Raw genomic sequence first — 13405 nt, forward strand, 5'->3', positions numbered from 1 at the left:
ATTTCAAATTTATTTATATATTTGTGTTATAATTTTTTTATGTTCGACATTTACTATTTACTTTACATGGCTTTGTCACAGCATTGGTTGTTTTTAAAATTGAGTTTTATTATTTACAAAATTTTGATGCAATAAATTAATTGAAAAAAAATCGATATAGAGAGTGGTTACCACATAGACCTGAAAATACTATCTTATGTATTAATTTGATATTGTATGTATACCTTTATTAGTTTGTTAAATATATTGTATATGTAATATACACATGTATAATAAATAGAATATTCATCCATCCATCCATCCATTTTCTTAGCCGCTTATCCTCACAAGGATCGCGGGGAGTGGTGTAGCCTATCTCAGCTGTCAACGGCCAGGAGGCAGGGTACACCCTGAACTGGTTCCCAGCCAATCGCAGGACACATGGAGACAAACAGCTGCACTCACAATCACACCTAGGGGCAATTTAGAGTGTCCAATTAATGTTGCATATTTTTGGAATGTGGGAGGAAACTGGAGTGCCCGGAGAAAACCTATGCAGGCATGGGGAGAACAGGCAAACTCCACACAGGCAGTTCTGGGATTGAATCCATGACCTCAGAACTGTGAGGCCACCGCTTTACCAGCTGGTCAACCGCGCCATCTCTAAATAGAATATTATGTTATTATTTTATAAGCTTGGTACCGTTTGCCCATGGTTACAAAATCCTATCTCTGTCCCCTTCAATATTGACAAATGTGCGGAATTCATTCATTAACTCTGTGCTAAGTGATTGGCTGGTAACCAGTTCAAGGTTACAACGCCTCCTGCCTGACCATCGCTGGGATAGGTTCCAACACTCCCATGACCATTGTGAGGATAAGCGGATGGATAGATAATTCTGTGCCAAACGAACTTTAGTTCTCTGTTTTGTTTGTTTGTTTTGTCCTAAATTGGGTAATATTACTGCAAAAAAATGCAGTAGAGCATGATGTTTTCTAGTATTTGACGCGAAGAAGCTGGGACACCCCCGGGCTTCATCCTATTTATTTCCAAAGGTTATTCAACTGTTCTTCACTTTAATCTTTGAACCCCAAACATCGTTTCAGTTTGGAAGCTGGGATAGGCTCCAGGACTTTTGTGACCCTTGTAAGGATAAGGGGCTAAGAAGATGGATGCATGGAAATACATTACAGTACTTCTGATAGTGTGAGCCATATGAAAGAACAAAGTGAGCCCGATTTGGTCAGCAGGTGATACTTTTCTTTTCCCTGTTGTGCAGTACAATGCTAAAAGAAGAGGACATAGTATGATGAAATCCATCCATCCATTATCTACCACTTTTCCGGGTCGAGTCGTGGGGGAAGTAACTTCAGTAGGATGGCCAGACTTCCCTTTCCCCAGCCACTTCTCCCAGCTCTTCCGGAGGGATCCCGAGGCGTACCCAAGCCAGCCGTGAGGCATAGTCTCTCCAACGTGTCCTAGGTTGTCCTTGGGGTCTCTTTCCGGTGAGACATGCCCAGAACACCTCAACAGACGTCCAGGAGGCATCTGAATCAGATGCCCCAGCCACCTCATCTGGCTCCTCTCAATGCGGAGTAGTCGAGGCTTGAGACTGAGCCCCTCCCGTTCTGTCGATCTCCCCCTCCATTCTTCCCTCATTCGTGAACAAGACCCCAAGATACTCCTCCTCCACTTGGGGAAAGATCTCATCCCCGACCTAGGGAGGGCACGCCACTCTTTTCCGACTGAGGATCATCGTCTCGGGTTTGGAGGTGCTGATTCTCATCCCAGCCGCTTCACACTCGGCTGCGAATCACTCCGGTGAAAGCTGGAGATCATGGCTTGATGAAGCCAACAGAACCAGATCATCGGCAAAGAGCAAAGATGTGATGCTGAGGCCACCAAACTCGATACCCTCTACACCTCGGCTGTGCCGAGAAATTCTGTCCATAAAAGTTCTGAACGAAATCGGTGACAAAGGACAGTCTTGGTGGAATCCAACTCTCACCGGAAACGAGTGTGACTTATTGCCGGCAATGCGAACCAAACTCTGACAGTGGTCGTACAGGGACCAAACAGCTCGTATCAGGGGGTTCGGTACCCCTTACTCCAGAAGAACCCCCACTACACACTAAACGGTGCACTGCTTCCCACTCCTGAGATGCTGGACGTTGGACCAGAATTTCCTCGAAGCCGTCCTGAAGTCGTTCTCCATGGCCTCACCAAACTCCTCCCACGCTTTTGCCTCAGGGACCACCGAAGCTGCATTCCGCTTGGCTACCTATCAGCTGCCTCAGGAGTCCCGCCGATAGGACTTCTTCTTCAGTTTGACAGCATTCCTCACTGTTGGTGTCCACCACCGCATTCGTGGGTTGGCACCACAACAGGCACCGACCACCTTATGGCCACAACTTCGGTCGACCCCCTCAACAATGGAGGCGCAGAACATTGAACATTGTCCACTCCATTGTCCACTAAATGTTTTCTGCCTCCTCCGGGACGTGAGCAAAATTCTTTCCAAGGTGGGAGTTGAAATTCCTTCTGACAGGGGAATCTGCCACCCATTCCCAGCAGACCCTCACAATACATTTAGGCCTGCTAGGTCGGACTGGCATCTTTCCCCACCATTGGAGCCAACTCACCACCAGGTGGTGATCAGTTTACAGCTCCACGCCTCTGTTCACCCTAGTGTCCAAGACATGCAGTCGCAAGTCTGATAACACGACCACAAAGTCGATCATCGAACTGCGACCTTGGGTGTCCTGGCACCAAGTGGACATGTGCACACCCTTATGTCTGAACATTGTGCTTGTTATGGACAATCTGTGATGACCACAAAGTCCAGTAACAGACCACTCAAGTTCTGATTGGGGGGGCCATTCTTCCTATTCGCGCCCTTCCAGGTATCACTGTCATTTCCCACGTGGGCATTGAAGTCCCCCAGCAGAATGATGGAGGCGCCAGAAGGGGCGCTCTCCAGCACTCTCTCCAAGGACTCCAAAAAGGGTGGGTACTCGTCACTGCTGTTTGGTGCATAAGCACAAATAACAGTCAGGACTCGTCCCCCTACCTGCAGGCGGAGGGGGGCTACCCTCTCATCCACCGGGGTAAACCCCAACGTACAAGCCCCGAGCCGGGGGGGCAATAGGTATACCCAGACCTGCTCGGCGTCTCTCCCCGTGGGCAACTCCAGAGTGGAACAGGGTCCAACTCCTCTCAAGAGAAGCGGTGCGTAGACGCGAATCCGACTACATCTAGTTGGAACCTCTCGATCTTACGCACTAACTCAGGCTTCTTCCCTGCCAAAGAGGTGACATTCCATGTCCGTCGAGCTAGTTTCTGTAGCCGGGGATCGGATCGCCAAGGTCTCCACCTTTGGCCACCGCCCAGCTCACATTGCACCCCGACCCCTATGGCCCCTCTCACAGATGGTGAGCCCATAGGAAGAGGGACCCACATTAGCCGATAGGTGCAGGCCCGGCCACCAGGCATTCGCCTTTGAGCCCCATCTCCAGGCCTGGATCCATAGGGGGGCCCCGGTGAACCGCGTTCAGGCAAGGGAAACCAAGATCCAATTTTTGTCGTCATCATAGGGGTTTTGGAGTCATGCTTTGTGTGGTCCCTCACCTAGAGCCTGTTTACCATGGGTGACCCGACCAGGGACTTGAAGCCCCAGACAACTAAGCTCCTCGGATCATCGGGACACACAAACCCCTCCGTCACGATAAGGTGACGGCTCGAGGAGGAGGGATGATGAAATGCGATAGTGATATGTGATCCACTCGAAAATACTAATTAAAAAAAAATTGTCATTCAATTTGTTTTTTTTAATTCTTCTAAAAAAATTGAACATTTTCCCTGTTACATACTTACTGATTGTTTATGAAAATATTACCAGAATATGTATATCATTTTTATTATCATTCAACTATAATTATAACTGAATTGAACCTGTCACACAAGTATGACTTGGAATGTTAAAATGTGTGTTTGTACAGGTTATAAATATTTTAAGACTGATTGCCTTGGGCTGCTGTTAGAAAAAGCTGGACGAAGGGCTTGTAAAGTGAAAAGTGAATTTCTAATGAAGTAAAAAATAAAAAGTTATTTTGGTCACTATTTACTTTATAGCCCTCTGTTTTCACCCTGTTTGGTTCCAAAGGTTTTCCAACTGTTCCTGACTATATGATTCTTCCTGACCCAAAGCTCCCTCAAAGCTCTCTTAGATAACACATACTGCAATGATGGTAAGTTTAATTCATTTTTTTCATTTTGGTTTTTTTTTTTAATATTGGGCTGTTTTTTTTAATCCTATCAACTAACGAAAATGGTTCCATTTAAAATATACATATTCATTTATTTTCTGTTGCCCTTAGAGAACATACCTGTTTCTGACTTTGATGCTCTGTGCCCTGCTGCCATTGTCAAATGGCAGTTGTTATTATATGGTGCACAAATCAGGTGGAGTATTCATATTTGTTCTCTGTTCACGAAGTAGTTCAGTTTCAGGTGCCATTTTGTGAATGAGTCAAATGTTGCCATTGTTTGTACTGATGTAGAAGCAACACATTGCCTGGATAAGGCTGATAACAAATGGTACCCCTTTGGATCATCTTGGAGAAACAGCGAATGCATGGATTGTACTTGCAGCGGTTGCTGCACTGTGTAAGTTCAAGGATCATGTTTTTTTTTCTCGTGTTTTTTCCGCTTTGAAATATGTAGTTGCTGACTGTGTGTTTGTTGCTGATTTATACTGTAGGTATAGCACACCCACACACTTCCCTGATGACTGTGTATCTGTGTTTGACAAGGCTGCGTGTAAGTTCAGAGTGCACAAGATGGATGACCCATCTGTTGAATGCCCAATTTTTGGTGGAGTAATGAAATGACGACACTATAGCATCTGTGACAAAAATACTACATAGTAGCGTGTTTGCAAAGCAGGGAACTTCATGCATCGAGGATGTGACATTAAGTTGAAATTAATAAAGCAGACAAAAATGTTTGGAGTCTTTGTATTCATTTTTATTACAAGAAATGAAAATCAGAAACAGCGGCTCCAACTACTGTAGACTAATTCTTTGCCCATTTTTTTTATATACTTAGCAAATAAAGATGATTCTTACTCTGATAGGATGCATCCGTGTGTCATCACGTTTTGTATATCCGCTTTCTTCCATCCATCCATGCACGGGGAGAACATGCAAACTCCACACAGGCGGGCCCGTGATTGAACCTTGGTCCTCAGAACTGTGAGGCCAACGCTTTACCAGCTGATCCACCGTGCCGCCTATAAGAAGTAGATTTTAATCAAAATAATGTCTTTGTTTTAAATTAAATGTACAGTAAAAATACTGTATTTAAAATATTGTCCTGCTTTTTTCCCTTAAGCGTCGTCAGACCGGTGTAGATGAAAGACAGAGTAGACCCTCATTTAGGACACAGGGAGACACCATAGGCATAAATTTTAAGAAATATATTCCAATCATGTCACGTCCCATCGGAACGAGAGGTAGGACCCAAATGCAGGAACTCGGAAGACGCAAGGTAGTTCAAGATGAGACACGTTTGTTGTATGCAGAGGTCGGGGATCGAGCAGGCAGTCCGGTGCAGCAGCGGTTGTTGGGGCGTCGGGCGAAGAGAGCAGATGAGTAGGCAGGCAGTAGTCGGTACACGGGGAACCAATCAACGCAGGCAGGAGTGTCAAGGAGTCAGGGTTACAGGGTTGGTCGGAGAACGGACGAAGGTCGGTACACACAGGTTCAGTCAGGAATACGAGGGTGCTGGAACGGGTCATAAAGCTCAAGGAACTGGCGGAGGACCAGTCGTCACCGGGTCCTATATATACGGGGGATGATCAGGCCGCATGAGGCACAGGTGTGTGCCTCCCAAACAGCGCAGCCGCACAGCTCGTGCTGAAGCGGCAGGATCATGACAAATCAAAATAATGTATTTGTTTTTAATTCATCGAATATACTGATTATAAATGTATTGATTTAAATTACATCATTTATCACTTTATTTCAGATTTATCTATCTTTTTGTGTGATAATTTTTGATATTCAACATTTATTATTTACTGTACATGGCTTTGTCACACCAGTGGTTGTTCTTTTAAGTTTTATTATTTACAGTAAATAAAACATTTTGATGTAATACATTAAATGAGAAAAATCGACAGAGAGAGTGGTTACCACATAGATCTTTGAAAATAATATTTTATGTAATAATTTGATATTTTATGTATACCTTTATTTGTTAGTTAAATATATACTATATATGATACAATATACACATGAATAATAAATAGAATATTATGCTATTATTTTATAAGCTTGGTACCTTTTGCCCCCGATTACAAAATCCTATCTGTGTCCCCTTCAATATTGACAAATGTGCGGAATTCATTCATTAACTCTGTGCTAAGTGATTGGCTGGTAACCATTTCAGGGTTTCACAGCCTCCTGCTTGATCATTGCTGGGGTAGGTTCCAAAACTCCACGACCCTTGTGAGGATAAGCAGATGGGTGGATGGCTAATTCTTTGTCAAAGGAACTTTGGATCTCTTTTTTGTTTGTCTGTTTTGTCCTAAATTAGGTAATATTACTGCAAAAAATGCTGTTGAGAAAGATGTTTTTTAGTATTTATTGACACTCAGAGATTGTGACGCCCCCGTGCTTCCTCTTATTTATTTCCAGAGGTTATTCAACTGTCCTTCACTTTAGTCTTTGAAACCCAAACATCATTTCAGTTTGGCAAGACTTGTTGCGACAATGGTAAGCTTAATCTGTTTTTCATTTTCATTTTTATGTAGTACGCACAACTAACTCTGAATGGCAAAAATGCTGTGTTTGCTTCTGTCGAAATTAAAAAAAAAAAAAAAAAGATTAAATTGTTTTTGGATGTCCTTAGAGAACAAACCTGTCTCTGGCTTTGCTGTTATCTGCAGTGCTGTCACTTGCGAATGGTTTTTGCTATTTTAAAGTGGTGGATCCAGGTAAAAACAAATATTTGTTGCTGTGTGATCACGAAGCAATTCTCAATCTACTTTATGCATCCTTTTAACACATCAGGTGCAACACAGTGCTTGGATGAGACTGATAATACATGGCACCCACTCGACTCATCTTGGAGAAACAGTGAATGCATGGATTGTACCTGTAACAGTTGCTGCTCTGCGTGAGTTTAAAGATGACACTTTTTCAAGCTTTTTTATGTCTCTCAGGTATGCAGCTGTTGACGATGTATTTGTTGCTCATTTGCAGGTTTGGGATTCCAAGACACTTCCCTGATGACTGTGAATCTGTTTTTGACAAAGCGGCGTGTGAATACAAAGTTATCAAGAAGGATGACCCATCTGTTGAATGTCCCATTTTTATATCGGTTGGAAAGTGATAGCGCAATAATATCTTCATGACCACGTGTCAAGAAAAAAAGTTACACATTTAATACAAGATAATTGTAGAGCACTTGCAATGCAGTGGGTCAACCTGACGGAAGAAGAAAATGTAGTTAAATATTTGAGATCACAAATTAAAAAATCTCCGATCCCAAATTGAGGCTTTGAATTTTTCTTTCTATTGCATCCATCGATGAATCTATTTTCCAAGATACTTGTTTTTATGAGGTCAAGGGTGAACTGGATCCTATTCCCAGACTTTGGGTCAGAGGAGGGCTACACCCTGTACTGATCGCCTAAATTTGTCGGGAACAACACTGTTTAGGAACAATTAGGGTTCCAAACAATTTTTTGAAAATGAAAATTATCTCCATTATATACTTTACTGCTGCGATTGGCTGGCAACCAGTTCAGGGTGTACATCTATAGGCTCCAGCAATCCCCGCAACCGTTGTGAGGATAAGCGGTAAAGAAAATGGATAGATGGATGGATGGATATACTTTACTGTTTTCGGTTTATGAAAAGACTTGGTAGTTCCACAGAAGGCTGGCAACTTTGTGATTTTTCTTACGCTCCATCAACATCGCTGGCTCCGAGTTTCATGTACCTTTGTTTTTTTCCTGAAATGGCCAACACATCCCACAATGCCACGTACTCAACATTTTGGGATAGCAAAGGAAAGGCCGAAAAGGCCAAGACGCTGCATTGATTTGCAAGCGAACCCAATGTTATGTCATCATCAGACATTGTGTTTGTAGCTATTTCTATAGTGCATGGTATTAATTTTCAACCACACAATGATCAGAATAAGGTAACTGTAATGTTCTGCGACTGGAATGGATTAAATCCATTTCCACCCATTTCAATTGGAAACATTACCTCGGTTTGCAAACGTTTCAGTTTGAGAACATCTTTATGAAACAAAATAAACTTGCAACCTGACGTCTCACTGAACATTATCTGGATCACTGTTTCCCAGCCTGTATTGAGTCAAAGCACATACTTAATTTTACTTTAGCAAATTTTCACAACACACCACCAAACTAGTTTTATAAAAAGTAGACGTCGTTAATGAATGATCAGCCCAGCCCCGTTAAATTAAACGCATGACTGGTAACAGATAAATAATATCTTCCGTCATCTCGTGGAGAGCATTTACTGCTCTACCTGTCACTATATGTTGTTGGCATAGATAGATATATGAGTAAAGACATCCGTTGTAATAAAAATAAATACATTTAGGTGAAGTTATTTCCCACAGCACCCCTGAAGATCGTTCACAGCACACAAATTTGAGGCACCACAGTGGTTGGTAAACAGTGTATTAGAAGATAACATGTTAATGTTTTACTACATGATATTTTATATTGACAAGTATTCATGTTGGATTATTTTGTGCCAAAGGAACTTTGAATCTTCTTTTTTTAAGTCAACAGTCAATTATTGCCACACATGCAGTCCAGTGTGTGATGCTTTATTGACATAAAGAACCAGTGACCATGAACTCTCCCGACGCTGTCCTATTTAATTCTTCCACTGTCCCTCACGTCAGTTCTTTGGGACCAAGCCTCTCTTTGGTCGGTTGAGACTTATTGCAACAATGGTAAGTTTATTTATTTTTTGAAAATTGGACTGTTGTTTCACTTTTTACATCATATATTTAAAAATCTAAATGGCAACAAATGCTATGTTTGCTTGTGAAAAATGTTAACACATGAATTTGATTTGATTTGACTTTTTTCCCGTGTCCCTTAGAGAACATACTTGTGTCTGGCTTCACTGATATGTGCTCTGCTGTCACTGGCAAATGGGCAATGCTTTTCGAAGCAACTGGAACCGGGTGAAAATGAATCTTTGTTAATCTGTGAAACTAATGTTTATCATGCCTTTTGAATGGAAAAAAAAGCAAGACCCAAAATGTTGTGCTCATTCTTCTTCACTGTAGGTGCAACAAATTGCTTTGATGACGTTGATAACAAATGGTACCCTATTGGATCATCTTGGAGAAACAGCGAATGCATGGATTGCACATGCGACGGTTGTTGCGCTGCGTACGTTCAAGGATCACGCTTTTCCGAGGTTTATTGACTGAAATGTGTAGTTGTTAACTGTGTGTTTACTGCTTGTTGCAGGTACACATCTCCTACACGATTCCCTGAAGATTGCGTATCCGTGTTTGACAAAGCAGCATGTAAATTCAGAGTCCACAAGAGGAATGACCCATCTGTTGAATGCGAAGTTTTTGGTGGAGTCGGAAAGTGATAGCACATTGACATCAAAAACAACGGCGCTTATAATTGACTAACATAGCATAGTAGGCTATCTGTAATGCATGGAGCCATACTTATGGAAGAATAAAATGTGATGTATTTGACATTAAAGGTAAAAAGTGAAAATGAATACATTTTGATGTAATTCTTTTTGACTTTGCATTCATTTTCCATCACAAGAAGTGTAAATCATCCGTCCATTCATCCATTCTCTGAGCCGCTCATCCTCAGGACCGTGGCGGGATTGCTGGAGCCTATCCCAGCTATCTTCGGGCAGGAGGCGTGGTGCACCCGGAACTGGTTGACAGCCAATCGCAGGGCACATAGAAAACAAACAATTATTCACACTCACAATCACACCTAACAGCATTTTAGAGTCTCTGATTAATGCATGCTTTTGGGATGTGGGAGGAAACCGGAGTGTTCGGAGAAAGCCCATGCAGGCATGGGGAGGACATGCAAACTCCACACAGGCGGGGCCAAGATTTGAACCCCGGTCCTCAGAAATGTGAGGCACACGCTAACCAGTCGGCCGCCGTGGCCCCAGTGTAAATCACAAACTTTCAAATCTCCGCTTCAAATGTGTTATTTATGAAAATATTACCAGAATATGTATATAATTTTATTATCATTGGACTATAATTATAACTGAATTGAACCTGTCACACAAGTATGACAGGGAATGTTAAAATGTGTGTCTGTACAGGTTATAAATATTTTAAGACTGAATGGCTTGGGCTACGCCTAGGAAAAGCTGGACAAAGGGCTTGTGCAGGAGGAAGTCTGGGCTGAATGGCAAATTATCCAATACAAAACCACCACACAACACTGCAGCTACTCAGAAATACTCATCATATTCTTTTTTTTTCTAGATAGATTTTCTCAATAGAACTGTGTAGACAAGTGCTCAATGTGCTTATTCAGGCAATTAAAGTGGAAAGTGAATTTCTAATGAAGTAAAAAAAAGTGATTTTGTTTACTATTTACTTTATAGGCCTCTAATTTCACACTGTTTGGTTCTAAAGGTTCTTCAACTTTCCCTGACTATATAACTCTTTGTGACCCAAAGCTCTCTTAGATAAAACGTGCTGCAATAAGTTGAATTCATTTTTTGTTTATTTTTTTTTTTATATTGAGCTGTTTAAAAAAAAAAAACTTTCAACAAACAAAAAAGGTTCCATTTAAAATATACATATTCATTTATTTTCTGTTGCTCTTTGAGAACATACCTGTTTCTGGCTTTTATGCTCTGTGCCATGCTGCCATTGTCAAATGGCAGTTGTTATTGTATGGTGCACAAACCAGGTGGAGTATTCATATTTGTTCTCTGTTCACAAAGTAGTTCAGTTTCAGGTGCCATTTTGTGAATGAAAAATTGCCATTGTTTGTAAGGGCAACACATTGCCTGGGTACGGCTGATAACAAATGGTATCCTTTTGGATCACCTTGGAGAAACAGCGAATGCATGGATTGTACTTGCAGTGGTTGCTGCATTGTCTAAGTTCAAGGATCATGTTTTTTTTCTAGTGTTTTTTCCTCTTTGAAATATGTAGTTGTTGATGTTGTTGTTGTTGCTTATTTATAGGTATAGCACACTCACACGCTTCCCTGATGACTGTGTATCTGTGTTTGACAAGGCTGCATGTAAGTTCAGAGTGCACAAGATGGATGACCCATCTGTTGAATGCCCAATTTTTGGTGAAGTAATGAAATGACGACGGTATAACATCTGTGACAAAAATACTACATAGTAGCGTGTTTGCAATGCAGGGAGCTTAACGCATCGAGGATGTGATATAAAGTTGTAATTAATAAAGCATACAAGAAATTTTGAAGTCTTTGTATTCATTTTTATTACAAGAAATGAAAATCAGAAACATCGGCTCGAACTACTGTAGACTAATTCCTGTCTATTTTTTATATACTTGGCAAATAAAGATTATGTTGATTCTTACTATGATATGATGCATTCATGTGTCATCACGACTTGTATGTTCGCTTTATTCCATCCATCCATCCATCCATCCATTTTCTTAGCCACTTATCCTCAGCTGGGATAGGTTCCAACACTCCCGCTTATCCTCACGGGGTACACATTGAACTGGTTGCCAGCCAATCACAGGGCACATAGAGACAAACAGTCACACCTAGGGGCAAATTAGAGTCTCCAATTAATGTAGCATGTTTTTAGGATGTGGGAGGAGTGCCCGGAGCAAACCCACGCAGGCAGAGGTAGAACATACAAACATCGGGGCCGGAATTGAACCCGGGTCCTCAGAACTGTGAGGCCAACGCTTTACAGCTGCTACACTGTGCTGCCTGATTTCAACCAAGATAAATAATTACAGAACTTTTTCCCACTATTAATGTGACCTACAATTTATAAAATTTAACAGGTTTACTTTTGTATCTTTTTGAAAGGGGAGGCACATGTACTCCTGCCACCATTTCAATATTTAGTTAGAAAAAAAAACAGCTGGTTCATCAGGTCTTACAGAAAATCCCAATTTGTGGGAACATAGTTCATGTTTGGAAACACAAAAATACTTATATCTCAACGTTATCATTAATGAAATATGGGGTACAGATTTTCACAAGAATGATAGAAAACTGACACGCGTGATTTGCATTCGCGGGCCACATAAAATCACATGAGGGTCAGATATGGCCTCCTGACCATGAGTTTGAAACTTGTGCATTAGACCAACTGATTCCCTCTCTTTTAATGCACTGTATACACTTGTCTCTTGGGGGGAGCGTGTTTTAGGAGGGGGGGGTGGTGGGAGGTGTGCTTTGGAGCAGCAGTGGAACAATGGGTTTCCACAAGGCTCATGACGCTGCTCCAGGATCAGAATACTTAGTAATCACAATGGCATCTTTTTAAACACGGCAGCACAGTGGATGACTGGTTGAAGTGACTGCCTCACAGTTCTGAAGACTGGGGTTCAAATCCTGGCCCTGCCTGTGTGGAGTTGCATGTTCTCCCCTGCGGCTTCATGGGGTTTCTCTGGGCCCACATCCTAAAAACCTGTCATATTTGGAGACTGTAAATTGCACGAAGGTGTGATTGAGAGTGTGAATGGTTGTTTGTCTCTGCCCAAAGATAGCTGGGATAGGCTCCAGCCCTCCCGCGACTCTTGTGAGGATAAGTCGTTCGGATAGTGGATGGATGGATGGATCTTAGAACACACTGCGACACAATAAAACTGTTCCAGCATAGAGGGGATGCAGTGCTTCTTTTCCTAACTGCTGAAAAAAAAGAAGCTCTTTTCTATAAGCCCGTATGTGGAGATTCACATTAAATGTTAGCAATAAAAAGATTCAGCAGACTTTTTTTTTTTAGAATACATTACATGGTTCCATTGAACGATTTGTTGTTTAAATATGTATGAAATGTTTAATTCTCTGTTTATGTGCCACTTTTACATTAAACTTCAAGTGCGAGTCGACAACATATAGCAAGAGATAATGAGAATAGGTGCTAAGGATTACTTTTAAAAAATGTTTTCATGCTTTTAACTATGTTAACTTTAAATCCATTTGTGTATACGAAAAGTGTATCACACAATTATTTTTCAAACTCGACTAATAGGACCTTGCAGAGATCTGCAGTAGTCTCAAGGTGAAAATAGAATACAACAGAAGTGCTAGGCGAGTTAAATGTTAACACAACACTCCACATCAAAAGTCCATACAGACAAATACCACACAACGTAATATTTTGTGTCCAGGAGCAACTTAGTGATATTGATTTT

The 13405-nt window shown here is 41.6% G+C and overlaps 1 protein-coding gene across 1 annotated transcript; it reads left to right on the forward strand.

Annotated features, from left to right (window-relative positions):
• The first annotated feature begins 8950 nt into the window (after nucleotides 1-8950).
• On the forward strand, nucleotides 8951-9714 carry LOC133499946 (beta-microseminoprotein-like). Its single transcript, XM_061818404.1, has 4 exons — nucleotides 8951-8983; nucleotides 9136-9220; nucleotides 9326-9431; nucleotides 9513-9714. Exons 1-4 carry the CDS (start codon nucleotides 8981-8983, stop codon nucleotides 9640-9642), a joined length of 324 nt encoding a protein of 107 aa, XP_061674388.1. The 5' UTR covers nucleotides 8951-8980; the 3' UTR covers nucleotides 9643-9714.
• Nucleotides 9715-13405: the final 3691 nt, after the last annotated feature.

This window comes from Syngnathoides biaculeatus, chromosome 4 (assembly GCF_019802595.1).
Source record: "Syngnathoides biaculeatus isolate LvHL_M chromosome 4, ASM1980259v1, whole genome shotgun sequence".
Taxonomy (NCBI): Eukaryota; Metazoa; Chordata; class Actinopteri; order Syngnathiformes; family Syngnathidae; genus Syngnathoides; species Syngnathoides biaculeatus.

Coding starts and splice junctions, on each gene's coding strand:
- LOC133499946 (XM_061818404.1), top strand. Junction 9,221..9,325: donor TTCGAAGCAACTGGAACCGG/GTGAAAATGAAT, acceptor TCTTCACTGTAG/GTGCAACAAATTGCTTTGAT. Junction 9,432..9,512: donor TGCGACGGTTGTTGCGCTGC/GTACGTTCAAGG, acceptor TGCTTGTTGCAG/GTACACATCTCCTACACGAT.